Raw genomic sequence first — 27,961 nt, 5'->3', positions numbered from 1 at the left:
CAAATCCAAAACGAAGAAAAATCATTGGATAGTAATTTAAATTATGTATATCCGGGAAAGGCAAGCTACAGTATTTTTGACGCTTCTCATTGCCAGCATCAAGGCACTGAAGTGTCAGACTGGCAGCGTGTGTTTTATTCAAGCAACCGAAAGTTCGGGGACGACGCAGATTCCTCTTTTGCACCATCTGCCGGCCAGCCTGCATGTTAAAGCGATTGCACGCAGTGCGACTCAACAGCTGGAGGAGCACTGAGCACCTCAGTGGCATCGTGCTATAATCCCGCATACAGCACTGGCTGCAGACCACTGCGCCAGTTAAATCAACCTTTTTTTTTAAAAAACAATGAGGCTTCAGATTTACATTTCCTAATGGCGGTCCACACATTATTCACTTCTCTTCAGCGAGATATTGACAAGACGACCGGAAAAGTTTTAATGTGGTTGTAATTTTAAAGGCAGAAACGTGATGTAACTTCTACACGCCTTAATTTTTTTTTCAGAGCATACCACACAGATCGCCTGATGGAGATGCGGTAAAACTGCACTTCCTCTACTGGAAATCCCACCAGCACCTTGCAATTAAACCAACTTGATCCAAACGTATTTAAGTGTCCCGAAATACTGCACCCAAATGATTTTTTTTCATAATTTATTTGTTTTTTTGCAGTGTTCGAAGTTCTTTAAAATGCAAAACAAATTTTGGAATTTCGGTGAGAGCGAGATATATAACATTAGGCAGATTTCTTATGTTGCATTACTTGTACTCTACCTCAAGCCTTTTGACGTTTTTTTCGCACAATGTAACCGCCTAAGATTGCTACTGTACTCACCAGCCAAGTGCTGCAGCTTTTACAAATTGACTCGAGATCCCCTTGTAGTGGATTATCCTCAAGTTGTTGACCTGATTTTTGGGTCTGAGGAACAAAACAAAATCAAGCTTCCACCAAAGCCATGAATTACATTATCCATAAAATGTAAACAGTTTAGTCTTAACGGAAATAAGCTGACCTTTGTAGGATCCCAGAGATAGAACAAAAAATGTACATTGAAAAAGTCTAATTGATCAGTATGGTTTATCGTTCTTGGGAATATTTAAGATAAAGATTGTATCCAGGGACTGATTTTTTTTCAAAGTGACATTTATCGATCGGATGAGGACACGTAAAAAGTCTAGTTGATCAGTATGTTTATCATGCTTAGAGATACTTAAAGATTGTATCCAGGGACTAATGTATTTTTTTCCTCAAAGTGATATTTATCGATCGGACGGGGACGCTTTTCATGAAGGTTTAAGACCATATAAATATTAACACGAAGGGGTAAAAATAGTTGAAGGGAAGTCCGGCTCTGCAGGCAAAAAACTAGACTCACCTTTAATGTTCCACCAGGCAGGTAAAACACACCGAGTCTGCTGGTGTTTGGTCGGATACATTGGTTACAACCCTAACTATTTTAACCTTGCTTGCTCTGTGTTGGAGGGCTGAAGATGCAGCGATGTGCCAAGGTCGCTGACTGACCAGCCTGGATCTCCCTCTCTCACTGTATCCCCCTCTCTGTATCTCTCTCACACACTGACTGTAACCCTGCTCTTGTTACTTTGTCTCTGCAAATTTTCACCGTCTACCCCTTTCCTCTGAGACTACTTGTTGTCCGCCTTCGTGTTGTTATATACCGGCTCTAGCCGGTCTCTGCGCGCGCCCACGGTGGCGTGCACGCGCACACCTACGCCGGCAGGGCACGCGGTGCACCCCTGATCTCCGCTGCGGGAGCGCGCCTTGGACTCCCCCACCCTCATTTGGCCATCGTGGCTGCGCTCGCGCGCGCTCTCTCTCTCTCGCTCGCTCGTTCCCCCTCTCCTCGTGCTCGGAAGCCCACCTTTCCTCCTCAAGCTCGGGAGCGAGAGTGCGCGTGCACGCGGGCAGTCGCCACCGGGTTGAGCAGGTTTATTCCAGTCAAACGCGAAGGAAAACCGGATGGCTTCTTATGGTTCCATTTTCAGAACGAGTTGTCGAAGAGGTAAATTAAAACAAAAGAGGAGTCATCCTCAAACGGTGTCTCCCTTCACTCCATCCCCGAGTTATATAAACGCCTTCCAGAAGAGGTTGTTGCAGTTTTTGAGTCTCTGAGCCGCACTGGTGTTCACATTGAATATCAGTTCGCAACTTTCTCTCTCTGGTAGGAGCAAACGAAACCAACGTCAGAGCTGTAAATAATACCTTAACTGAAGCTATCCCTATGCAGACCATTTATGGTTCAGGTATAAACCTGTCCTCCCCAAAAATATTGGTATAAACCTGCCCGCTTGCCTACAGTAGTGTTGACATTCTGTATTACCTCATTTTAAACAAAAAAAGTGGGTATGAATAATGTAGAAAGGTCTAACTGACTGCCATGTTTCGTCCTGCTCTGTCAATTCCTACTAATGTGGAACAAAACCAAACTTTGGGTATAAAGTCCTTTTTTTTTGCTTGTTAAGATCATTAATTAACTTAATGCTGATGATCTTTTTGAGATTTCAACTATTCACCCAGTAGCAATAGAAATGAAAAATATTGGCAGGTACTGTGGGTTCACATGGTTGGAACACATCCGAACGTTGGCAACTAAAAAGTTTATTTGTTAGTCACAAGTTGGCTTACATTAACAATGCAGTGAAGTTCCTGTGAAAATCCCCTAGTCGCCACACTCTGGCACCTGCTCAGGTACACTGAGGGAGAACTTAGCATGGCCAGTTCACCTAACCAGCTAACCTTTGGATTGTAGGAGGAAACCAGAGCACCCGGAGGAAACTCTTGCAGGCAGAGGGAGAACATGCAAACCACACAGACAGTGACCCAAGTCAGGAATCAAACCCGGATCCCTGGCACTGTGAGGCAGCAGTGCCAACCACTGTGCTGCTGTGTAGGAAAGCCAGCAGTTTATAACAACAACTTGTGTTATATAACACCTTTGATGCAGTAGGATGTCCCAAGGCTGTTCACAAGAATTTTATCAAATAAACTTTGACTCTAAGCCACAAAAGATGTTAGGATAGATTATCAAAATCTTGGACAAAGAAGTAGGTTTTAAGGAGGATGGAGGTGTAGAAGTTTTGGGAAGAAATTCCAGACCTTAGATTCAGACATCTAAACACAGCTGCCAAATATAGAGATGATTAAAATCAAGATATTCTAGAGGCCAGAATTAAAGGATTGCAGATTCCTTGTAGGGCCAGACGAGATGACAGAGATAGGGACTGTAGAGGGATTTGAAAACAGGAATTACAATTTTAAAATCGAAACATTGCTCAACTCAAGCCAGTGTAGATCAGTGAGCGTAGAATTGATTGATGAATAGAACTTGGTGAGAGTTTTGGATGGCCTCAAGTTTACAGAGGATGGAACCTGGGTGTTTGGGTGATAATGGAAGAGTCAAGTTTGGAGATAATAAAAGCATTGATGAGGGTTTCAGCAGCAGATGAGATAGGGGCAAAGTCAGGTGAAGTCACAGAGATAGAAATAGGCAGCAAAAAACAGAAAATCAGAAATCTCAGCAGATCTGATAGAATCTATGGGAAGAGAATAGAGCCAATGTTTCGAACCACGGTGAACCCTATAAGCTATAAAAATAGGCACACTTAGTGATGTCATTGGTATATGGTCGGGAAGTTCATTTCAGGGTTAAATGGAACATGGTACAAGCAATCTGGTTCAGCCTCAGACAGCTGCCGGTTGCTGATGCCTAGGCCAGGAATAGATTTTTTGGCTATCTTATATAACTCAGTGTTGCCTCAGAGGCCCCCTTTCTAAGCTGGCAAGCCTGAATGTCTTTCGTCTTTCCTTGTATCTCAGTACTGTAACATTACTGATTGGCTTTGTGGCCCTATTGCTTTCTGCTTTCAAGTGTTTGAATTCTCTTGAATCTTGATGACCAGAACTATATGCATGTATGTGTGCATGGTGCAGTTTGATATTTACGTCGACAACAACTTACATTTATATAACTCATTTGACATAGTAAACATCCCAAGGCACTTAACAAGAATGATGGAAGTATGATTACCAAGTCACAGAAGGAGATTTCAAGACGGACGATGAGAAACTTGATCAGAGAAGTCAGTTTCCGGGTTTGATTCCTGGCTTGGATCACCACCTCTGTAGAGTTTGCACGTTCTCCTTGTCTCTACATGAATTTACTCTGGTGCTCCGGTTTCCTCCCACAGTCCAAAAGACATGCTGGTTTATCCGTGCTAAATTAGTATACCCGAACAGCCGCCAGAGTGTGGCAAGTAATTTTTCACAGCAACTTCATTGCAGTGTTAATGTAACACTAATAAATTGTGATACTAATAAATAAACTTTAAATCGTAAAAGAAGTAGAGACTTCTCCAGGGAATTTCAGAAAGAGTTTGGAAGATAATTCCAGTGATAAGGGCAGTTGGAAACATTGCTGTCATTGGTGGAGCAACTAAAATCAAGGATTTGCAAGTGACCAGAATTAGAAGTAGTGATTGTAAAGGCTTGTAGGTCTGCAGTCGGCTGCAGAGATGGCAAGGGACAAGGCTATGGAGGGATTTGAAAATAAGGATGAGGATTTTAAAACTGAGGCATTACTGGACCCGGAATTACTGAAGGTCAGCAAGCATAAGGGTGATGGGTGTAACAAGATATATTGTATTTTCAATGATCTCAAGTTTATGTTGGGTGGAAAATGGGAAGCCATCAAGAGAGTAGCGGAATGGTCAAGTCTGGAGGTAATAAAAGCGTACCTGGGAGTTTTAGCAGTAGGTAACCTGAGGCAAGGTCAAAGTTGAGTCTGTTATGAAGGTAGAAGTAGTGAGTTTTTGAACTTGTGGGTATGTGGTTGGAAATTGACTTAGGATCAAGCACAACTCCCAGACTGCAAACAGCGTTGCTTTGCTAACTCAATTGCCAGGAATGTAAATGGTAACCAGAAAACAGAGTTTATGGTGTACATCAGTGATGATGTGTTCAGTCTTCCCAATACTTAGTTGGAGGAAGTTTCTGCTCATCCAATATTGTGTGGTACAAATCAGAAATGGTGGGAGAAGGCTACGAGATGGAGTGAGATAGAGCTGGTGCTATGAGCATACATGGGGAAACTGTTGCGTTTTCAGCTGATATTGCTGAGGGGTAGCGCATTGATGAGAAGTCAAAGGAGACAAACAATAGGTCCTTAGGGGCCTCCAGGAGTAATAGTTAAGTATGGAGGGGAAGCTATTGCAAATGATTCTTTGTCTACAATTTGAAAGATGGGAAGGAACCATGCCAGAACAGTTCCACCCAGATGAGTGACAGAGGGGAAGCACTGAAGAAGATGGTAAGGCGGTAAGGCCAAGTGGGTGAAAGGTTGCATATTAATCGGAGGAGGATATGGAGGGATAGCTTAACATGGCCATAGTCACAGAACAATCATTTGTGACATGATGTAAGAGCTGTTTCAGTATTTGGTGGGACTGTAAACTTGATTGGAAGAATTCAAGCATGGAATTGTGAGAGAAAGAAAAGATGGGTACAGATTTGGGAAGTGACAGTGTGTTCAAGGACTTAGAGTCATTGAGGTTTACAGCATGGAAATAGGCCCTTCAGCCCAACTTGCCCATGTTGCCCCCTTTATTTTAACCACTAAGCTAGTCACAATTGCCCACGTTCGCTCTAATCCCTCTATAGCTATCTTACCCATGTAAATATCTAAATGCTTTTTAAAAGATAAAATTGTACCCGCCTCTACTACTACCTCTGGCAGTTTATTTCAGACACTCACCACCCTCTGTGTGAAAACAATTGCCCCCCTGGACCCTTTTGTATCTCTCTCCTCTCATCTTGAATCTATACCCTCTAGTTTTAGACTCCCCTACCTTTGGGAAAAGATATTGACTATCTAGCTGATCTATGTTCCTCATTATGTTATAGGCCTTTATAAGATCACCCTAAGCCTCCTGCACTCCAGAGAAAAATGTCCCAGTCTATCCAGCCTCTTCTTATAACTCAAACCATCAAGTCCTGGTAGCATCCTAGTAAATCTTTTCTACATTCTTTCTAATTTAATAATATCCTTTCTATTATAGGGTGACCAGAACTGTATACAGTATTCCAATGTCTTGTTAGTGTTCTGACCAATGAAACCAAGCATGCCAAATGCCTTCTTCACCACTCTGTCCATCTGTGACTCCAGTTTCAAGGAGCTATGAACCTGTACCCTTAGATCTCTTTGTTCTATGACTCTCATATGATCCCAGCGCCCCTAACTGAATAAGTCCTGCTCTGGTTCCACCTACCAAAATGCATCACCTCGCATTTATCTAAATTAAACTCCACCTGCCATTCATCAGCCCATTGGCGCAATTGACCAAGATCCCGTTGCAATCCTAGATAACCTTCTTCACTGTCCACTATGCCACCAGCCTTGGTGTCATGTGCAAGTGCAGACTTTGGAGAGGAAACAGAGGTTTGAGATGGGGGCAATAGTTAGCAAGGGTAGAGCAATCATGATAGGTTTTTTGACGCAAAGGGTGATGACAGCAAATTTAAAAGGAGTGCAGGAAGAGGGAATTTTTACAATATCAGTTGACATTATGACCAGGAACGCAAGTTGCATGGTCACAAGATTGGTTGGAATAGGATCAAGGGTCTTGTCAAAGGTCAGAGAGAGCAGTAAAAAAATACTGTGAGTTCAAGGCAAGGACAAAAAGGGACATTTGGGAAATTTGTCCTGGTGGGCTATGGAAATGGAAAAGAAGCAGCAGAGGTAGATGAACAGATAGTCTTGATCTTGGTAACAAAAAAAATCAATAAGCTTCTGTGAGAAGAGGGTTTGAGGTGAAGGGAAGCCAGGAATTATCTTGCATCACTAGATTATCTTGTATTACTCGATTATAGAATCAGAAAAACCCTACAGTGCAGAAGGAGGTCTTTTGGCCCATCGAGTCTGCACCTACCACAATCCCACCCAGGCCCTACCCCCATATCCCTACATATTTGGGCCCACTAACCTACACATCTCAGGACACTAAGGGGCGATTTTAATATAGCCAATCAACCTAACTCGCACATCTTTGGACTTTGGATTATCTTTGAATACTGAGTTTTAACAATGGATTGGACCATCCACTAATGCTTTAAGTGGTCCAGCTAGATCTGATGATTGATGGTTAAGTCAGTTATTCACAAAATACATTCAAATCTGCATCCCTTGGACTTCAGGGAGCAGATTTGTTGAAAGTTTATTTATTAGTGTCACAAGTAGATTTGCATTAACACTGCAATGACGTTAATGTGAAAATCCCCTCGTCTTCACACTCCAGCACCTGTTCAGGTTTACTGAGGGAAAATTTAGCATGGCCAGTGCACCTAACCAATACACCTTTTGGACTGTGGGAAGAAACCAGAGCACCCAGAAGAAACCCATGCAGACATGTGGGAAGAATGTGCAGACTCCGCACAGACAGTGACCCAAGCCAGGAATTGCAACCAGGTCCCTGGCTCTGAGGCAGCTGTGCTAACCACTGTGCTGCTGTGCTGCCCCAGGCACGGCAAAGGGTATTCAAGCGAAAATGATTAGCGTGAAAGAATAATAGTTCTAATGAGAAAAATACATCAAATGGGGAATGGATAGAATTTAGTAAATCAGTAATTGCAAAAATGTGATGATGAATTGTAGGCCAAAGGCTAGATAGTTGGGATTTTGAAAGTACAATGGTAAATTTCAAGGAGATTTTTTTTCCAGAGTCAGATGCATAAAGAAGGGTTGGGAAAGGACAGGACAACACTAGTAGGGAGTTATACAAGGAAATGATCTTAAGTACCATGCCAATTTTCATACTTAATGACCTTGATTGGTTTTCTCCTTAGCTTTTGCACCAAATGATCTCTCATTATAGATCATTTTAACCTCCATCTCAATTCATCATGTTCTGTCTCCTCTGCGTTCATTGTCCTCTTATTCTCCCATGTCTCTCCCTCCGTGTAAACTCTCCAACCCACATTCACAACCAGACTCCCTTGACCTTGCAAACTGAACTGGTCTTGCTACAGATATGGCCATTTCAGATCTATTCCATCCATCTTCTCCCTCCAGAATCCTATCTGTGTCTTAAAACTCCTGAAATTCACCTACAATGCATTTTCACATTCCAACTATCTAACCCTCCCCACTAAAGTTTAGCCCTAAACTTGTTTCTTCCTGTGATTCTCTTGTATTTCCTCTCATGTCCTCAGTAAGCTCACCTTGTGCGTAAGACCTAATTCCAGTCCTCTCAAGCCTATTCCCAATAAATTACTGGCCATTCAGCATCCCTTCCTGGCTCCCATGATAATTAATATTGTTTAAGGTTCTTTTCCTTCAGATACTATTTCTTTCAAATCTGCTGTTATTACTCCCCTACTCAAAATGCTTGAATTCTCCTCCTTGCAAAATACAGACCCGTGGAATCATAGAATCCCTACAGCCCAGGAGGCCATTCGGCCCATCGAGCCTGCACCGACAACAATCCCACCCAGGCTCTATCCCCATAACCCTACATATTTACTCTGCTAATCCCCCTGAACCTAGGGTCGATTTAACATGGCCGTTCAACCTAACCCGCATATCTTTGGACTGTGAGAGGAAACCCACGCAGACACACAGCGAGAATGTGCAGACTCCACACAGACAGTGACCCAAGCTGGGAATCAAACCCTGATCCCTGGCGCTGTGAGGCAGCAGTGCTGCCCATCTTGCCCTTGAGCATGTTGCCACTGAAATTTGTTCATTTTTTCCCTGAAGCCCTATGTTTGAGTCCATCTCAATCAGGTTTACTCCCTGCCACATTTTGAAATGTCTCTTATCAAAGTCATAAATGACATCCTATGTGACTGTGACAAAGATACACTATCCCTCTTGTCCTCCCTTTCCTGTCTGCAATCTCTAATAGTTGAGCAATTATCCTTAAGCACTGTCTCTCTGTAAGGACTGTACTTGTAACCAAAGCATCACCTGAAATAGCTTCTTGTCCAGCTCTCATAGATGTATCTCTGGTCACCCAAGGGCCAACTTTTGGTACCTCCTGTTTCTCATCCACATGCTGCCTATCAGTGATATGAAACACAATGCTAGTTTCCACATGTACGCTGATGTTACTCATCTGTACCTCACCACCACCTCTCTCAACCGCTCCACAGCTTTTAAATTGTACTGTCTCTACTGCTTGCCCAATCTCCATGCTGGATGAGCAAAAACTTCCTCTAACAAAATGTCAGGAAGACCAAAACCATCGTCTTCGATCACCCCCAGCTACCAACATTGTCCCACTGTCTCGCGACTATCTAACGCTGAACCAGATGGTTTGCTACCTTGGTTTTTCTGGACAGATGACACAAACGCACATGGGATTTCAGCCAAGGTATGCAACAGTGTACTGAAATAAGCCAAGTATTCTGCTATTTAACTGCTAGAGTCCTCAGCCAGAATTGGCTTTTTGAAGGCTGTACAGTAATTTCCAAATACACAGTACATTACTGCTATATTACACCATTGTATACTGATGACTGTTCCAGTGGTTGTACAAATAGCTGATTCTGAAAATTCTGTTTGCTGCAAATAATGATTAATTGGTGCAAATATGACACTATCTACTACATGGAATTCTTCTGCCAATACTTTCACCTTTGCTTTTACTCCCTTATGCGATGTGTTTTTTAATTGGCAGTTTGTGGAAGTTTAGATTGGATTTTTTTCACGGTTGCCAACCAAATGGGACAGGAAGAAACTTTCAGCCTGCCTTTTGCAACATATTGTTTAAGTCCTTATACAGGTCTGTTTTGGACCATTTCATTTTCCTGCTGCATGTGCATAAAGCTTACAGTACTCTACTGAAACAGAGATCTATGCGTTTCTATTTACAGTGCTAAATCTGCGTTTATTGTGTGCAGTGGCAGTCAGTTCTTTCAGTTGGAATGTAAGTACAAAATTAGTATCAGGAGGCATCTTTTTGCTGCGAGCATCCACACATTAGTTTTGGTACCTGTGCACTTGCAGCATTTGCCTATTGGTACTTTTCTTTCAAATTGCAGCTGCTACTAAAGTAGAATTTTTTAAAAGCTCTTGGAAAACTGATATGAAGTTGTGAATATACTTTTTGTCTGACAGTAGAAGAGGGAGTGGCATCTATTTTTGAAAGAACCATGGAAGAGTTTCCATCTCTGAATTGTGCAGACAGAAAGGTCCCCGTTTTGATCCCTAACCTGTGCCAGGTGGGGAGTTTTCATACACAACAGTGATAGGACTGTTACAGTTGGCTGTAGGATCCAAGCTGTGGCATCCAAAGGTTGAAGAGTGCCTTGATTGCTCTTCATCCATTCTGGAAACATTTATTTGCAGATGTTCTGAGAAAAGAATACAGTTTGGGCAGCAAAATTACATTGATACCATCTAGAATGAGTAGATCCCAGTTAATCAATACCAGATCCCTGCAGGTTAAAAATGTAAAAAGGGTCAGAAACCAAGTGGTGATCAAAAGCAAAAAGCTTCCAAGTTCTCCATGTGTTGACAGAGGAGGCAGGGCATTTGATGTTTCAGCAACTGTTCAGCAAGGGCAGTGTTGCCCTTGAACCCATATCCCTGCAAGAAAGGAGCAAAGCAAGTTTGAGAGAAATAAAAGAACATGGATGGACAAATGGACAAATAGATAAGAAAAAAAGTGGAGGGATGAGTTGTGGAGAAGGGAGAGGAATTAAACACACAGGAAAGATAATTATCTTTATTCAACTGTATTTAATATTCCACTGAGCAAACACTGCTGGCTATTTTTCCATGTAGGTGCTTGGAGCATTTTAGCGCTCAAAAGAATGTTTTCATAATACAATTGCCATAATTACTAATGCAATTTTTTTAATGTTAGGGAGGGGAGAGGTAAGAGAATTCACATCAAAGCTACTGATTTGTGATTTCCATGGAAAATTGATGGAATTTTGGAATATATCACCCCCACCAAAAGAAAATCCTAGATCTGTAGCTTGCAATGAAAGTTGAATTTTGCTTTATCAGTCACTCCAGGATAGAATTTTCAAATGACAAAATCATAGTATAAGATCATCAAAATATCACTGAAAATCTTTGAATACAGTAAAAAAACCCAAAATTTTAGTGATTGAGTCATTGTTAAAAATCAGTGGTGTCCTGTATGATTTTCTTAGTCATGGAGTGAGAAAGAACAGAAATTGTATTAGGAGGAAACATAAGGAGAAGAGGGAAATTACATGGAATAGATAGAAGAATCAAGAGGTAAGAGTATCAGAGAGGTAGGCAGTAATAAGTTACTGCAATTTTCTGTTTCTTCCCAGTGAATTAATGATTTCTCGATTCAAATGTCACAATTGTTTGTGTCATCAGTAAAAATGTATACAAAAACAAAAGCTGCAAAATTTGGTTGCATTGCATTGTATTTTCAGGTTGAGAGTAGCATCTACATTGTATGCATACATCTAATGCTCAAATGCCATTTCAGGTAAGATTTTAGTGTGGGAGTGTTGCTGGAAGTATTTAGAATTGGCGATGGTCTTCATGAGCTTACTGCTACAGCTATTGCTCTCTCATAACCTTGTACAGTTGAATATGTGTTCAGTAGCAGGAAGGACCCATCTAGCAGCCCTATTTAAAAGGATCATGAACTACTTTCAGGTTAGTTTATGATTGATTTTGCTTGCCCATTATTGAGTTAATAGAAGTATTTGGAAAGTTACTGCTTGTTGAAAGTGCTGAAGTCTACAGGGAACTTTGTGGCACAGGGTGAAAACCTTTGTTCTCAATTCATGGGTTCTGGTCAGAGCACTTGCTCCCAGTCATCAGTTTCAACCCCTTGTCTGCTGCATGACAGGGAAATGCAGTAAGAAGTCTCACAACACCAGGTTACAGTCCAACCAATTTATTTGATAGTAAACTCGCAAGCTTTCGGGGTTCGCCCCTTCGTCAGGTGAATGGAGAGTTCTGGTTCTGTGTGTGCTGTTATATGCTCTGTCTGAGGCCAGAACTCTCCATTCAACTATCAAATAAATTGGTTGGACTTTAACCTGGTGTTGTGAGACTTCTTACTGTGTTTACCCCAGTCTAACGTCAGCATCTCCACATCATGACAGGGAAATGAGCAGAGGGGGCAACAAAGAAGGACAAGTTGTTCAAGAGGGAGGAAACAGAGGTGGATGGAAAAGGCTCTCAGCAGGAGGCATTATCCACCCAAGATCTTCAGGGAGCAATTCTTCTACCTCAGCATCAGTGAGGAACAATGTGTGCAATATCTCTGTTTCATTAAGGGGCTACTCACTGAAATTTGCCATTGTTGTAGCTATAACTACAGTCTCAGATTAGGATGAGGATGGCATTGCCAGCAACTGTGAAGGTAACTTTGGCATTGAGGAGTTTTTTTTGTGTTGGATCCCTTCCAAGCTGGAGCAGGTGACATTTCCAATATCTCTCAGTTTCCTATCCACTGTTGGATAGTGAAGATCACAGAAGCTCTTTAAAGCAAACAGAAGTAAATACATTACATTCTCTTGCCAGAAAGGACCAGGTTGATTGAGCTTGCAGCTTTTCAAGGGCTGCAGGCCTACCCATGCTACAGGGTGCCATTGACTGTACATGTCACTCTGTAAGTATGTAAATTTAGGGATATACAGTAACCCAAAGACATTCTACACCCTCCATGCCTGTTTGGCATGTGACCACACACTGCACATCATGCAGATAAGTGTCTGATACCCTGGCAACAATCATGTTGCTTTACTTTCCAGAAGTTCACTGTAAAGCCAACATCTGAGCTGCTACAAAAAACCAAAGAGGGGCTGCTAAGCGATGAGTTATCCACTAACTACCTGAGTCATGCCCACAGAGCATAATCCTTATACATTTGGGAATCATGTGTATAAGATAGGCCCTGTTACCACAGAAAATATGATCAAGCTGACCATTGGATTTCGTAAAAAAGAAGTTTCCCCTGTTTAGTCCTGCAGTACTCTCCAGTGCGCATCTCACACTTCATGCACTTTGTAGAACATCACCATGATTAGAACTCACCCCTTGCCATCATTTGTACAGCTATGGCAGCTGAGGAGGAGGAAGGGAGGAGGCAATCAACAAACACCTCCCCTTTAAGCATGGATGCTCCAAGCACAGTCATTGTCTTGGGGCTGCTGCCTATGGTTGTGCGCCACTGTGTCCTGGCGAAAGGGAGTGAAATATATTAGTATTAAAAAACTGAAATGAAATAAAAGTAAAGAATTGTAAAAATAGGCATATAGCTGCACTGAGGGTTTGTGATATGCGGATTAAATGAGTAGCAGGATGAAACTGATGTACTGTGAAGCACAATGGAGTCGAGTAGTCTAGTGGCTCATTGTTGTGACCAGTTTGTAAACAAGAGTTAAGCAACAAGTGTTGAAAGCAGAAGTAGTCGGTCTGTGTTAGAAACTAAACTAGAAAAAGGGTTCCGAAGAGAAAACCACCATTCCTGTTTGCTGTATCTTGCTCAGTGTTAAAACTTAGGGATGTTATTTTGGGGAAGGTAGATTCTCAGCATTTAGAAAAGTAGATAGATTTTGATTGGTGGATAATTTAAGCATACTGTTTGGGTAATTATTACCGCAGTTAATTGTAAATGTTTTTTTTTGTTATGTTTTAAAGTTTAACAAACATTTTGTTATTTGAATGCTGTATGATAAGACTGAACCCTTTCCTCACTGGGTTTCATCTATTTTCTCACATTTTTCCAAATTGCAAAAGTAAACTGTCAAGAACCGGTGTTCCAAGTTTCCTTCTTGGGATTTGGGATGTCGTTGTATTGAGCACCTGCAAGTTTCATAGCAATTGGTAAAGCGTGGTATAATCTGTTTGAGTGATGTGCCTGTCATGCTTGAATAACTGGCAATGTGTGCAGGCTGGGAGATCTGGAGGTTAGGTTTGCGGCAGTGCGAAGTGTTTGAGGGTTAAGTGAAGCTATGAATGTGAAGAATGAGTATTGGTTTATAAAGTTAGTGCAGTGGCATGGTTAGTAGGGTTGAACTGAGAAATGTGTGAGCCTGGTGATACAGTTAGCAGGATATAATATTCAAAGGTGGTCCAGTAACCTTGATCACTCAAGTCATTGATCTTGCAGTTGCACCCAGATCCTCCTGGCATTGACTGCAATGATATTCTGCTCTTACGGTGTTTGCACTGTCTTTCTGGAGGGACTCCTGGTACCTTATAAATACCTCCTATCTCTTGCACCCAGGCCTCCAGTGCTGCATTAGAGAACCTTGGAGCACATTCTCTGATATTTTGTTCCATTGTTGTGTCTTTCCCATATAAAAATTATTTACAATAGCTTTCATTCACTTGCATGGATTTAAAATTGGGCATAAGGAATGACCATAGACGTCCAGCATTGCTGTAGAGAACATGGCTGGAGAAACTAGCCAGCAGGAGGGGTTGAAGAGCAGTGGGTTTACAACAATGTCAATGCTGAAAGCAGACAATTACGGCTCAGCATGACCGACTAAAACCACATACGAGACATAAATAGCAAAAGCAACATACTCTGACTGCTTGTGGACAATGCCACAAGAAATCTACTTGTGTATTGTTATGGTTCAGATTAGAAACTCCAAAGTGTTTTATAAAGCCTGCCTGAATCATTATTGAATTTGGCTAAGATAAGCATGATATGTTCCACTTTATGATTCAAAAGACCCACGAGGGAGCTTTCATCAAACAAAGTTTATTTAAGAATATTGTTAGCATGTATAGTAAGAAATTAGCAAGAACTCCTATCAATTTCAAACAAGAAGCAAAACAACCACTATAATGTACAAATCTTAATGACTCTATAATGTGTCCCAATTAAAACCAAAACCCATCGGTATCACAAAACTCTTTTCACAGGTTTAACACAACACAGACTAATGCTTACTTGATACTAGGATCGAGACCATTATTTGAATTCTGCAGTCTCATGCTCTTGAGACTTAGAATAGTTTGAAGACAAGTTGGCTTTCCAAAGGACCAGTGGGACTCTGGTCCAGCCCCCATGGGCAATGGATTTTCACCCTTTAGTAAAATCAGCAGAACTTTCAAAACAACAGGGAGAGAGGAAAACACTTCATTTAGCTTGCTGCCCCTTCTAAAACTCAAAACTGAAACTGAAAACAACCCTTGTCACCTGCCCACAGTTTTTTTCCTCCTCCTACCAATGACATCACCCAAGGCTGTGAGCATGAGACACGCAGTGAGAGCTGCAGAGACCATGATTTCAAAAAAAACCTCTTAAAGGTACACTAACTCTCATTAACTTTTACAGATGCACCATAGAAAGCACTCTTTCTGATTGTATCACAGCTTGATATGGCTTCTGCTCTGCCTAAGACCGCAAGAAACTACAAAAGGTCATGACTGTAGCCCAATCCATCATGCAAACCAGTCTCCTATCCATTGACTCTGAATACAAAGCCAGCATAATTAAGGATCCCACGCACCCCGGACATTCTCTCTTCTACCTTTTTCCATCGGGAAAAAGATACAAAAGTCTGAGGTCAAGTTGCAACCGACTCAAGAGCACCTTCTTCCCTGCTGCTGTCAGACTTTTGAATGGACTTGCCTTGCATTAAGTTGATCTTTCTCTACACCCTAGTTATGACTGTAACACTACATTCCACACTCTCTAGCTTCCTTCTCTATGAACGGTATGTTTTGTCTGTTTAATACGTTAGAAACAATATTTTTCACTGTATACTAAATCATTTTTCACTGACAATACTAAATCATATCAAATCAAACTAGCATCACATTATGGAAAGCACCAAGCAGATTTACAACAGAAAATAGGAACTGAGCAGCTCAAATAGTATAATAAAGCCAGAGCAAATCTTAACAGAACAATCTTAGTTAGAAATTTTATACACTTTGACTGATAGAAATTTCAGGATAGAAATAGTTAGCTTCACAGTGCTTGTGAAGAGATGCTGCACCTGCACCATGTCCTTATAAAACTGTTTTGGTGAGAGTAGACTTTTCAGTCCAGAGCAGCAATATTTCAATTCCTAGTTGTCTGGAACCTAGATTCTCGCTAAAAATGTAATAAACTAAACATCGTGCAAGAACAGAATAACAAATGGAGCCACATTCTTGCTTACTCTAGTCAGAGCACGATGCACTCTATACAATGTTTGTCAGAAAGGAAAACTGTTTATGCAACAATTACTGGAAGTTGCTTCAGAACCTCAAGTTTGTGCATAGTTTTTACATTCTGACTGCAAGAGAAGTGAGTAATGTCCTGATATGGTATTTCAACCATCAATAACTGTGTGGTTTGCATTTTCATCACCTTGTATGCCTAATATTGCTTGATTTTCAAGTCAGCTAAAGTATTGTAATTATATGTAAAAGTAAATTCTCTTGGATACTTTAATTCTCTTCATTAATATAGGAAACTTCCCTGCTTCTTCGCCATATCTTTTTCTTTTGAAGACTCCCCTTAAAGCCCAGCTCTTTGTCCAAGCTTGTCAAATCTCATCCATTTTTTTGACGGCACATTCTGATAGAACATTTTTACATGTTAAAATGCATGTTGTTATTGCCTACACTAGATACTGGAGAAATTTCCCAATTTCCCATATGGACAATTTGCCCGAGTTGTTACTGATGTTCTACAGCAACTGGCAGGTACAAACTGGATTATTATGCTTAACAGAAATTGTTAATATTGTCATACCCAGTAGAGGCATGAAGATATTACAGCTTTTAAGATGTCTGGCAAACTATCATGTGACTTTGGCAACATCAACTCTAAACAGAGGTGAAATTCCAGCATATATCTAATTTAAAATATAGACCGAGACAGCTGCTTGTAAAATTGACAAGCCCTTTTGTTAAGGATGAACAGTGAACAGACCAAGATCATCACATATCAGCCGACTTGGCTGTCTACTTCCCCCCGGGCCATAGACATATGGAACCTCGTCCTCCTCTTCAGATAGTCAAAAGGGTAATCCAGTTGGAATTGATCATTCAATTACAAAATCCCTGGCTGTCTCTAACTCCCAAACTGCAGAATGCCATGACATAGGATGTGCATTTTTTGGAGAAGGACTTTGGACTTGTCACTGGTCACATGTTTAGGACAGACATGTTGTTATCTACTCTTTGTAAAAAACAACAACAGAAGCTATTTTGATCAGAATCACCATGATAAATACCATTGGAAAAGTCATTAAGTCAGCTGCAAGGCAGCTACGTAGTGATTGTAAAACTACACCTTGAAAATGGGAAAAGGATTCTATCCCAGCCTATTTCAGCTTCAATTTCACCTGAAAGTCAACCGCCTGGCAATTCAACTAGAAGATGTCTTGATTTGATTTATTATTGTCACATGTCTTAACATACAGTGAAAAGTATTGTTTCTTGGGCGCTACACAGACAGAACGTACCATTTATAGAGAAGGAAACGAGGGAATGCAGAATGTAGTGTTACAGTCATAGCTAGGGTGTGGCGAAAGATCAGCTTAATGCAAGGTAAGTCCATTCAAAAGTCTGATAGCAGCAGGAAAGAAGCTGTCCTTGAGTCAGTTGGTACGTGGTCTCAGAGTTTTGTATCTTTTTCCCAACGGAAGAAGGCGGAAGAGAGAATGTCTAGGGTGCGTGGGGTGCTTAATTATGCTGGCTGCTTTGCCGAGGCAGCAGGAAGTGTAGACAAAGTCAATGGATGGGAGGCTGGTTTGTGTGATGGAGTGGGCTACAACTTTTTGTAGTTTCTTGCGGTCTTGGGCAGAGCAGGAACCATACCAAGCTTTGATTTAACCAGAAATAATGCTTATGGTGCATTTGTAAAAGTTAGTGAGAGTTGTAGCTGACATGCCAAATTTCCTTGGTCTTCTGAGAAAGTAGAGGCGTTGGTGGGCTTTCTTAACTTAGTGTCAGAATGGCAGAACCGGAACAGGTTGTTGGTGTTCCAGACATCTAAAATCTTGAAGCTCTCGACCTTTTCAACTTCGTCCCCCGTTGATGTAGACACGTTCTCCTTTACGCTTCCTGAAGTCAATGACAATTTCATTTGTTTTGTTGAGGGAGAGATTATTGTTGCTGCACGAGTTCACCAGATTCTCCATCTCATTTCTGTACTCCGTCTCATCATTGTTTGAGATCCAACCCACTACGGTGGTGTCATCAGCAAACTGGAAAATTGAATTGGAGGGGAATTTGGCCACATAGTTGTAGGTGTATAAGGAGTATATTAGGAGGCTGATATTACAGCATTGTGGGGCGCCAGTGTTGAGGATGATCGTGGAGGAGGTATTGTTGCCTGATTATGGTCTGTGAATTAGGAAGTTCAGGATCCATTTTCAGAGGGAGGTGCCATGGCCCAGGCCACGGAGTATAGAGATGAGTTTCATGGGAATAATAGTGTTAAAGCTGAGCTATAGTCAATAAATAAGAGTCTGACATAGGTGTCCTTGTTATCTAAGCGTTTCAAGGTTGAGTGCAGGGCCAGGGAGATGGCGTCTGCTGTGGATCTGTTGCAACAGTAGGCAAACTGTAGCGGATCCAGGAGTCCAGGAGGCTGGAATTGATTCATGCGTGACATGCCTTTCGAAGCACTTCATAATGATGGATTCAGAGCCACCGGCTGATAGTCATTAAGGCACTCTGCTTGGTTTTTCTTAGGTACCGGAATAATGTTGGTCTTCTTGAAGCAAATAGGGACCTCAGATTGTTCCAAAGATAGATTGAAAATGTTTGTGAATACCCCCGCCAGCTGATCTGTGCAGGATCTGAGTGCCTGTCCGGGTACCCCATTTGGGCCAGTCGCTTTCCGTGGGTTGACCTTCGAGAAGGCTGCTCTGACATCTGCAATGGTGACCCCAGATACAGGTTCATTCAGGGTTTCCAGGGTGGAGGGCATGCTCTAGTTGACCTCTTGCCCAAAACGGGTGTAGAATGCATTGAGCTCATCAGGGAGGGGTGCACCAGAGCCGGCAATTTTACATGCCTTCATCTTATAGCCTGTCATGTCTTGTAGACCTTGCCATAGTTGGCACAGGTTCAAGTTTTACAGTGTGAACTGACAATCCTCTGTTTTACAAGACTTCTACTTCAGTCAAAACATTAATACATCTAAGAATCTACAGGCCTTCTACAAAAGAGCCTGAAATAATTACTACCTGTAATCATATTGCTTTTTTCTTTCATCTGTATCCAGCCTTTATGTGTGAGAAACATTGGTGTTAAAGCCTTTTGGGGCAAACATGTGGTAACAAATAATTTTTTTAAATTTTACATTCACAAAGATTGCTGGAATTACTTAACTTGAGATAAACTATTCTAAGGGTAAGAAAACACACGAACCTCACACATAAAAATACTTTGACCACAGATAACAAGGAATCGCATAAACCATCTGTGACAGTACTGATGAACAATCAAAGATCTGATTGCCAGCAACATGTCCATAATACAGCTGGGACAGCTGTGTGGAACGAATATCATGAATCTTATCCTTTGAAATGTCACAAATAAAACAGGCCCAAAACAGCAATTACAACTTTTCGAATTTCTTTTGCTATGTTGATTATTCCGGTTGATGCGTACATAGTGTTTAAGGTCCAGAGTCTGGGGCATGCCATTGTTGAATACTTTTGATCAGTAAACAGCCAAAGAAAAGTATGGCAAAGAAGGAATGCACTTCCAAACTTAATAAACAAAAACACTTACTAACCTGCTAAAGAACATGATCTAAGTTTATCCAAATCTTCTCCCAGCAATTGATATTATTATGCCAGAAGTAAAACCTCTTTTGATAATGCCTGTGAAGCTTTTAAAAATATTTTAAGAAGTTTTCAACTTTAGGAAGCTACCATTTTAACTATCGTAGATGAGGAACAAGTTCTAGATTCTCAATCAATCATGTCTTTTTAAAAAAATAATTTTATTTCAAAATAATTTTTGGCCTGGTTCTTTTAAGTCATTTGCTTTGTTAGGAACCAGATTAGAAACTCCGAAGTACATTATGAAGTTAGCCTAGACCCCTGCTATTTTTGATTTTGACATTAGTGTGAGTATAAGATGTTTCACTCCAGGTGATTCTACCGATCCACTAGGAAGCTTTTATTAAAACAAACTTTATTTAACAATACAGCTGAACTATAATCAAAAGGACTTAGCACAACTTTTACCAATTGAAATACTTAAAAATGACAAGGTATAATTATTAACTGCCAGCTGTCTTGATTAGTTCCAATTTAAGTAATATTCCCCATAGACATAAACTCCTCTTCAGAATCAGTTAGCAAAACACAACGTGCTGACATGAGTCTAGTCCTCAGACTCTTGGTCACCAGTCTCCAGAGAAAGACCTGTTTTCAAATAGCTGTACTTCAGAGAGAGACCTATTTTCTAGCAGGTCCCAGACTTCAATTTCCAGAGAGAGATATAGAGAGAGAAAGAGCTGCTGCTCTTTTTCAAATTCAAACAGACACTGTCTGCTTGTCTGTAAGCCTAGCTTCTCCCAGTATCACATGACATGCACATGTCAATAAACCTAAATAAACCCTACTCTTCACTGATTTGTATATCTTTCCTCACATTACACCAAATAGGTGAAAATATATATCACTAAAGAACCAGTATTCCAAATTACCCTTCTGGAAACCGTAAAAAATAATAGAACTGCATTAACTCAGATTAAAACACGCACCAATAATTAGGTGCAGTTATTCTTTTGCATGCTCAGTACGAGGGCTGCCGGTTGTAGACATTGATCAGAGCTGAAGTATAAAACCATCCCCTCACAGGAAACGTGATACAAGTATGCTTCTTAAAGGCACAATATCATCTCAAAATAGAAGTGATTGCTTAATAGCTGAACATATACTCTTACACTTATATATTGAAAATTGGGTCAAAGAAACTCATTCAGTGGGAAGAATTGGATTGGAGAACTGAAGTCAGGCATCATCCCCTTTGTTGCATTGCAGAGGAATCACTCATTGAAGATCTAAGTATTATTATTGGATTTCCTCACGAAACATGCCTGCTGGAAAATATGTATATTGATTCAAACAGCTCAAATATTTTCCAGGCATGAACCTTTATTTATTGACAGAGGCAGAAAAGCCAGGGCATTACATCAATTTTTCTTCAGTGTACAAGTATTTTATATTTGGAAGCATTTTTACTCACGAAATCCCGATTCAAATTGTATTCTTTCAATATTGCTACGCTTTCTTTGTATATTGAGTTTCCATCCATATCAGCATTCATCATCTACCTTTTTTTATGATGAGCTTGTTCCCAAATTTAGATTAAGATTCAGAAATGATACTAAGATTACAGTTCATGCAGAGAAATAAGTGTACTCCCAACATCTCAGTCTTCCCCACAACGATTACAACCAGTTTACTAACATAAGTGTTTCCAAATCCACATGCTATCGGATTTCATTTTTTTTTGTCCAGTGTTTTTGGGGTTTTTGTTCATATTGGATTCTGCAGTGTTTTTGGAATTGCTGTCATAGTGGGAACATATTTTTGTGCTTGTTTTAGAATGTAATATAAACTCCCATAGAACGTACCACAATAACCTGTCTCTGCATATGATTTTTGTTGCCTGCTCCCACACCACTGTATCCTTGCTTGGCCCTAGGTTGGCCCAGGGCAGCATGGTGGCACAGTGATTAGCACTGCTGCCTCAGCCCCAATGACCTGGGTTTGATTCCCAATTTAGGTCACTGTCTGAGCGGAGTCTGCATTCTCCCTGTGTCTGCGTGAGTTTCCTCTGGGTACTTCAGTTTTCTCTCTCAGTTTGAAAGACGTGCTGGGTAGATGCTTTGGCATCTTTAGAGAAATACTAAGTTCTCCCTCAGTGTATCCGAACAGGCCCTGGAGGGTAGTGACTAGGGGATTTTCACAGTAACTTCATTGCAGTGTTAATGTAAGCCTATTTGTGACACTAATAAATAAATTTTTAAAACTTTAATATTTTAAACTTTAAAAACTTCTAAACTTTAAAACTAGGTTGAATGCTGTCAACATATTTTTGTGGTTATTATAATTAAAATGTAGTAGAAAATATTGGGATACAATAAGTTTTTTATTTTCTCAAAAATAATGGCTAAGTATTGGCAAAAACTAATGTAAAGATCAGGACAAAATGCACTGATAGTAAAATGCTTCTAATTGGTATTTTGTATTTAAAACTTTGTACAACTGACAACTAGCAACCTGTACATTTTAAATATTTAATTTGTATGTATGGTAGAATTTTATAGGAGTTGAATTACATAATGGTTTATTAGTCTTTAAGGCTGCAAAATTTGGCCCTATAACACTGCTGGTTTTGGTGCTGGGGAAGCCCAGAGTTGCAGGTGGTTGTGCTTCCAGAATGTCCTGTGCTGATTCCCATGTTGCAAAAGATGATGTAAGAAGTCTCACAACACCAGGTTAAAGTCCAACCAATTTATTTAATAGTAAACTCACAAGAAAGCCCCAGCCCAACGCTGGCATCTCCACATCATCGCACAAGATGATAGCATGGGTGTGCCTTGCTCATATCAAAATCGTGCAGAATGGACAGATTGCAAGGTCGGTCAGCATCTAATCCTGATTTGACACTTGATTTTGGACTCTGTAGGTCTTGTTAATGCCCTCTGTTAAAAACAGACAGCTGACCTGACTGATTCTGAAACTTTGCTGTGATTACAGCCGCAACATAGGCAGGTTGTTTCCAGGTTTCCCAATCAGTCACTGAGTGTGGGCTGCCTGCCTGTAGGAAGTTGACATGTAAGCTTGTAGGTGCAATAAGATTTCTGCCATGGAGGTTTTGGGCATTGACCATCTACCCACCTACCCTTGATATTCAATGCATTATCATTGTTCAAGCCTCTGTTAAGAACTCTGCTGATGTTAAATGTGAGGGTATCCCAAAACCCAGAAGGATAACTTGGAACACTGGTTCTTTAGTGGTATATATTTTCACCAATTTGGTGTAATGTGAGGAAAGATATGCATATCAGTGAAGAACAATATTGTCTTGTTAATGATGAATGAAACATATTTATTAACTTATAAAAAAAGACTATCATACACTACAACAATGCACTTACTAAAATAATGGCTATTACAAACACAGTATCTTATGAAGTTAACCGATGTTCCTGGCTATCTACATTTCTGAACACTGAAACAACATACAATATTGTATAATTCTATGAGCTATATTTAGCATATGGTTACCTCCCACAAGTTAACTTCAAGTTTGGGAAAATCTTTCTTCAGTTCAGTGTAGCATTTATCCTCTTTGACGGTTTTTTTTAAAAAGAGCAGTTTTCAGCACCAACATGTTTTCGGGCGAGCCTTTTTCCAGCTGGACTTGGCTGTGGTTGTAGCTGGTGATCAGCCATACTTCTTTCCCTCTTCTACATCGTCAGTTACCCTGCTATGGATGGATATACTGTTTTTTGCCTTAAATATTTTTCTATCTCAACAACACCCTGGACTAGGCTTTTAGCACATAAGTACAAATTATATCCTTATCTCTCCACTTTGAACTCAGCTCTTCTACAGTTCTAAAACCTATTTCCAAAGATCATTGTTCACCCCCAAGTTACTTAGGCAAACACTTGTTTCCTATGCAACACTAATTTGCAAATCAAAAGCCTCCCGTCAGTCAGCTGCGCTCAGATCCATTCTCCTTTTATCCAGTTCTTCATTTTGTCCCAATTTTATTTTTAATCTTGCTTTTACTCAATTCTTGAATTTTCATTTTACTCCGAATATTTTGACACCTCCAGCATCAACATTCTGGGGTCACCATTAACCAGAACTTAACTGCGCCATCCACAGAAATCCTGTGGCTCCAAGAACAGCTCAGAGGCTGAAAAGGCATTGGAGAATAACAAAAGAGAGAATAAACGGATTTAAGTAGTGGCATGAGCAAAAATCTGCTTTGGGACCTCTTGTTTTCCTCACGCTTAATTGATTTGAACATGACCACACAGAATAGATTTGGGGAACAGAGAGATACATGGTGCACTTGCACAGATTGGGTGGTACAGTGGTGCACTGGTTAGCACTGCTGCTTCACAGTACCAGGGACCTGGGTTCAATTCCAGCCTCGGGTCACTGTTTGTGTGGAGTTTGCACTTTGTCCCCGTGTTTGCGTAGGTTTCCTCCGGGTGCTCTGGTTTCTCCCATAATCCAAAACTATGCGGGTTAGGTTAATTGGTAATGCTAAATTAACCCTAATATCAAGGGGGGTTAGTAGGGTAAATGAGGGTTATGGGAATACGGCCTGAGTGGGATTGTGGTTGGTACAGCCAAATGGCCTCCTTTTGTACTTTAGGGGTTCTATGATTCTATGATCTTAAAATAAGACATTAATTAGGCTTCAGGAGTGTTATTACATACAGTTTTGAGCACTGAATTCTGAAAAGGTTTTGGAGCCATGAACAGGTTATAATACTGATTCATTAGAACCAGTCATGAGAAGATTTAGTCAGGATCGAGATTAGAAAAACAATACAATTATCTTCACTGGAACAGAGACGGCTGAGTGGAAATATTGAAAAGGTTTCTAAGCTATAGCGCAAGGTTATGTCATTGGTTTGCTAATTGGTAACGAGGAAGTCATAAATTTAGGATTCATATTTAAAAACATACAGGGGATTAGAAAAAGTACTTTTACAGAAGTTCATTAAAATATTGAATGCATTACATAAGTGATTATTGAAACAAGTTACTTACAGCATTTAAGAGAAAATTAGATAGTCACTTAAGGGAGAGTGTAATATTCACGTCATAGTTAGGTAGCTTTGATGTTGAGCAAGCATTGACACAACAAGCTGAATGAATCTTCTGTGCTAATGTTTTAATTGTGCTTAAATAAATATGAGTGAATGTTGTGAAATTTAACTTTGCAGGTGTTGACATTGTTACAGTTAAGACAAGGTGATTGAGAATAAAGACATTTCGAGAATACCAGGAGACGCTTTGAACCATATTTTTAAGAAAATGGAAGTTTCCTCAATGATGGCCTTCTTCATCGCGGGACTCATCGGTGGATTTCTTTTTTACAACATTGACTTGCGTACAGTTCATGTCGGTGCCTATTCAGGAAAGCCAAACTTCATCATAATCCTGGCTGATGACATTGGATGGGGTGATCTTGGTGCAAACTGGCCATTGACTCACGATACACCAAATTTGGACAAGATGGCTAAGGAGGGAATGAGGTACAATAAAATTTGTACCATTTTCAAAGAAACTGTAGCCATTTGATCCCCTGTTTTTTTTGCTAATTTCCAATTCCAATTCTAATTTATATATCGCTCGTCATTAGTAAGGCGAGTTTTTGACTGTTTACACAGTTGTTCTTCAATAGCTCAGATGGTTAATGTAGTTTCTACTTCAATCAGATGAATCACTGCAACAGAATGTATAATCAGAAAGGAAACATTTGGCAGAAGTAATGTATCTGTGCAAGGGAGTGTGGGGTAGGGGAAAGGTGCAATTAGACTAATAGAACAATTATCTTGTATAAGGTTTTGGTTTAAATATTGGGAATTAATTCTATTTTAGGCCTGTTAATGTGAATTTCAGTGCATGGTTTTGTGAATGCTGTTCAAAAAGGGAGACATGTTAATGGTGGGAAATGGGAGATTTTATATTTTAGACACTCATTGTGAGTTCTTAGTACTCTCCAAGACTACAGTTGTAATATAAGTCGGAGAATCAAACTCAATCTCTGGTTCATTTTATCAAAGGGGTAGTGATTCTCCTTTACATTTCAGCTGAAAGTAACTGCTAGCAATGAAAATTATTCTGTATCAACAAGAAAAAAACACAAGTCAGCTTTACAGCTTGCTATATGATAGTGTGCTTGTTATAATCTTTAGATTTTGCTCCTTGTTTGTTATTTCAGATTTGAGGATTTTCATGCAGCTGCCTCTACTTGTTCTCCATCGCGGGCTTCTCTACTGACAGGGCGTCTGGGATTACGGAATGGTGTTACCCATAATTTTGCTTTGAGCTCAGTTGCTGGCTTGCCGCTGAATGAAACTACACTGGCAGAAGTTCTAAAGGAAGCCAATTATTCTACAGCAGTAATTGGTATTTACAGTTTGAGTTCTTTTTAAGCCTTTTCTCATGTTATGACTACCCTGTTCTTCTGTACAATTACAAGTAACATCACAAAAGAATATAACATCCTGCATACATCATCACTGCAGATAAAAAGCTAAATTATTTGGGGGTGGGGGAGGGGAGAGACAAATGTTACTTGTTTTTCTCTTAAATTAGGAATGCCAACCTGATTTTAGTGACATCTTAGATGTAGAATAGTTGGGGAAGGTTAAACTAAAATGGCAGGGGGATGGGAAACCATGCACGAAGTGAGAAGTGGGGGAATCAAGGACAAGAACAAAAGTCAGTAAGGGGAAAAGAAAAGTAATAGGCAGAGAAATCAATGGCAAGAATCAAACAGGTCCACAGTGAAAGGGTCAAGAGCAAAAATGGGAAGCTGCAGACCTGTTAGCTTGACACCGGTAGTAAGGAAAATGTTAGAATTTTTTGCAAAGAATGTGATAACTGAACACTTAGAAAACAGTGGTAGAATTGGGCAGAGTCAACATGGATTTACGAAAGGGCAACCATGTTTGACAAACTTATTGGAGTTTTCTGTGGATATAACAGGCAGAATAGATAAGGGGGAATCAGTGGATGTGGTGTATTGGTTTTTCAAAAGGCTTTTGATAAGGTTCTGCACAGGAGCTTAGTAAGCAAAATTAGAGCAAATGGAATTGGGGGTAATATACTGGCATTGATTGAGGAAATAGATAGAAAAGAGACTGTCGGGATAAATGGATAATTCTCTGGTCGGCAGGCTGTGACTTGTGGGGCAGCGCAAGGATCAGGGCTCAGGCTCCAGCTATTCACAATCTGTATCAATGATTTGGATGTTAGGCCCACCTGTAATATTTACAAGTTTGCTGAGAAGACAAAGTCAGGTGGGAAAGTGTGATGTGAGGAGAATGCAAAGTAGATTTGAGGGGATTTAGACAGGCTAACTGAATGGGCAAGAACACGGCAGGTGGAACATAATGTGAAAAAATGTGAAGTTATCCACTTTTGGAGGAAAAACAAAGATACGGAGTTTTTTAAAAAAAATTGTGAAGTGTTGATATCCAGAGGGGCCGAGCTGTCCTTGTTCATGAGTCACTAAAAGTTAGCATGTAGATGCAGCAAGCGATTTGGAAGGCAAATACTACATTGGCCTTTATGCAAAAGGATTTGAATAAAAGAGTAAAGGTGTCTTACTGCAATTGCATAGCAATCTAAGGAAGGATATATTTGTTACAGAGGGAGTGCAACGAAGGTACACCAACTGAATCTTGGTATGGTGGGATTGCCCTGTGAGGAGAGATTGAGAAGGCTGGGTCTGTGTTCTCTAGCATTTTTAGAGGCTCGACATTGGTAGATGCAGGAAGGATATTTCCACTGGCTTTGGTGGCCCAGAACCAACGTACAGTCTCTGGGAATAAGAGGTAGGCCATTTAGGATGCAATGAGTAAGAATTTCTTCACTCAGAGAGTGGTAAATCTTTGGAATTCTCTGTCACTGAGGACTGTGTAGGCTTTGTCATTGAGTATGTTCAAGATGGTGATCAATAAATTTCCAGATGCTAAAAGATATCAAGAGATATGGGAATAGTGCAGGAAAGTGGCGTTGGGGTAGAAGATCAGCTGTCATCTGGTTGAATGATGGTCCAGGCCCAAGAGGCCAAATGACATACTCTTGCTTCCATTTCCTACATGAGGGCTTTATTATGGGTTTAAACAGGAAACAATTACATTATTAACTAACAATCAACAATCATCCCAATAAACCATCTTGCAACCTTCTTCGGGAAGTACAAATTAATAATTACAAATTCTTCCTGACTTTCAGTATCTGTGCCTTTCCTTAGTTAG

The 27,961-nt window shown here is 40.4% G+C and overlaps 3 protein-coding genes across 6 annotated transcripts in view; 2 read left to right on the top strand and 1 right to left on the bottom strand.

The window, feature by feature from the left end:
* The window catches only part of LOC145356679 (monocarboxylate transporter 7-like), a 47,011-nt gene extending 45,016 nt beyond the window's left edge, over positions 1 to 1,995 (bottom strand). The window contains exons 1-2 of one of the 3 annotated variants that reach the window (XM_080209558.1): positions 1,876 to 1,995; positions 831 to 914 (exon numbers count right to left, since the gene is read on the bottom strand). The gene's annotated coding sequence lies outside the window, so the exon portion shown is untranslated. Of the gene's footprint in view, positions 1 to 830; positions 915 to 1,371; positions 1,718 to 1,875 lie in introns of those variants that run through there. The other 2 variants (XM_080209557.1, XM_080209560.1) reach the window with 2 other exon arrangements.
* Positions 1 to 27,961, top strand: part of gna13a (guanine nucleotide binding protein (G protein), alpha 13a) — a 464,418-nt gene that overhangs the window by 217,035 nt on the left and 219,422 nt on the right. The window lies entirely within an intron of this gene.
* The window catches only part of arsg (arylsulfatase G), an 87,435-nt gene continuing 61,389 nt past the window's right edge, over positions 1,916 to 27,961 (top strand). Inside the window, exons 1-3 of one of the 2 annotated variants that reach the window (XM_080209563.1) lie at positions 1,916 to 2,016; positions 24,914 to 25,225; positions 25,915 to 26,102. In XM_080209563.1, coding sequence (XP_080065689.1) covers positions 25,005 to 25,225; positions 25,915 to 26,102 — 409 coding nt within the window. In that variant the 5' untranslated portion in view covers positions 1,916 to 2,016; positions 24,914 to 25,004. Of the gene's footprint in view, positions 2,017 to 9,773; positions 9,791 to 24,913; positions 25,226 to 25,914; positions 26,103 to 27,961 lie in introns of those variants that run through there. The other variant, XM_080209564.1, reaches the window with a different exon arrangement.

Source organism: Carcharhinus amblyrhynchos, chromosome 21 (genome assembly GCF_965287045.1).
Source record: "Carcharhinus amblyrhynchos chromosome 21, sCarAmb.v2.hapA, whole genome shotgun sequence".
In the NCBI taxonomy this organism is placed as follows: Eukaryota; Metazoa; Chordata; class Chondrichthyes; order Carcharhiniformes; family Carcharhinidae; genus Carcharhinus; species Carcharhinus amblyrhynchos.
Note: the sequence above shows the minus strand (reverse complement) of the source record. Positions and strands in the feature narration are given on the sequence as shown.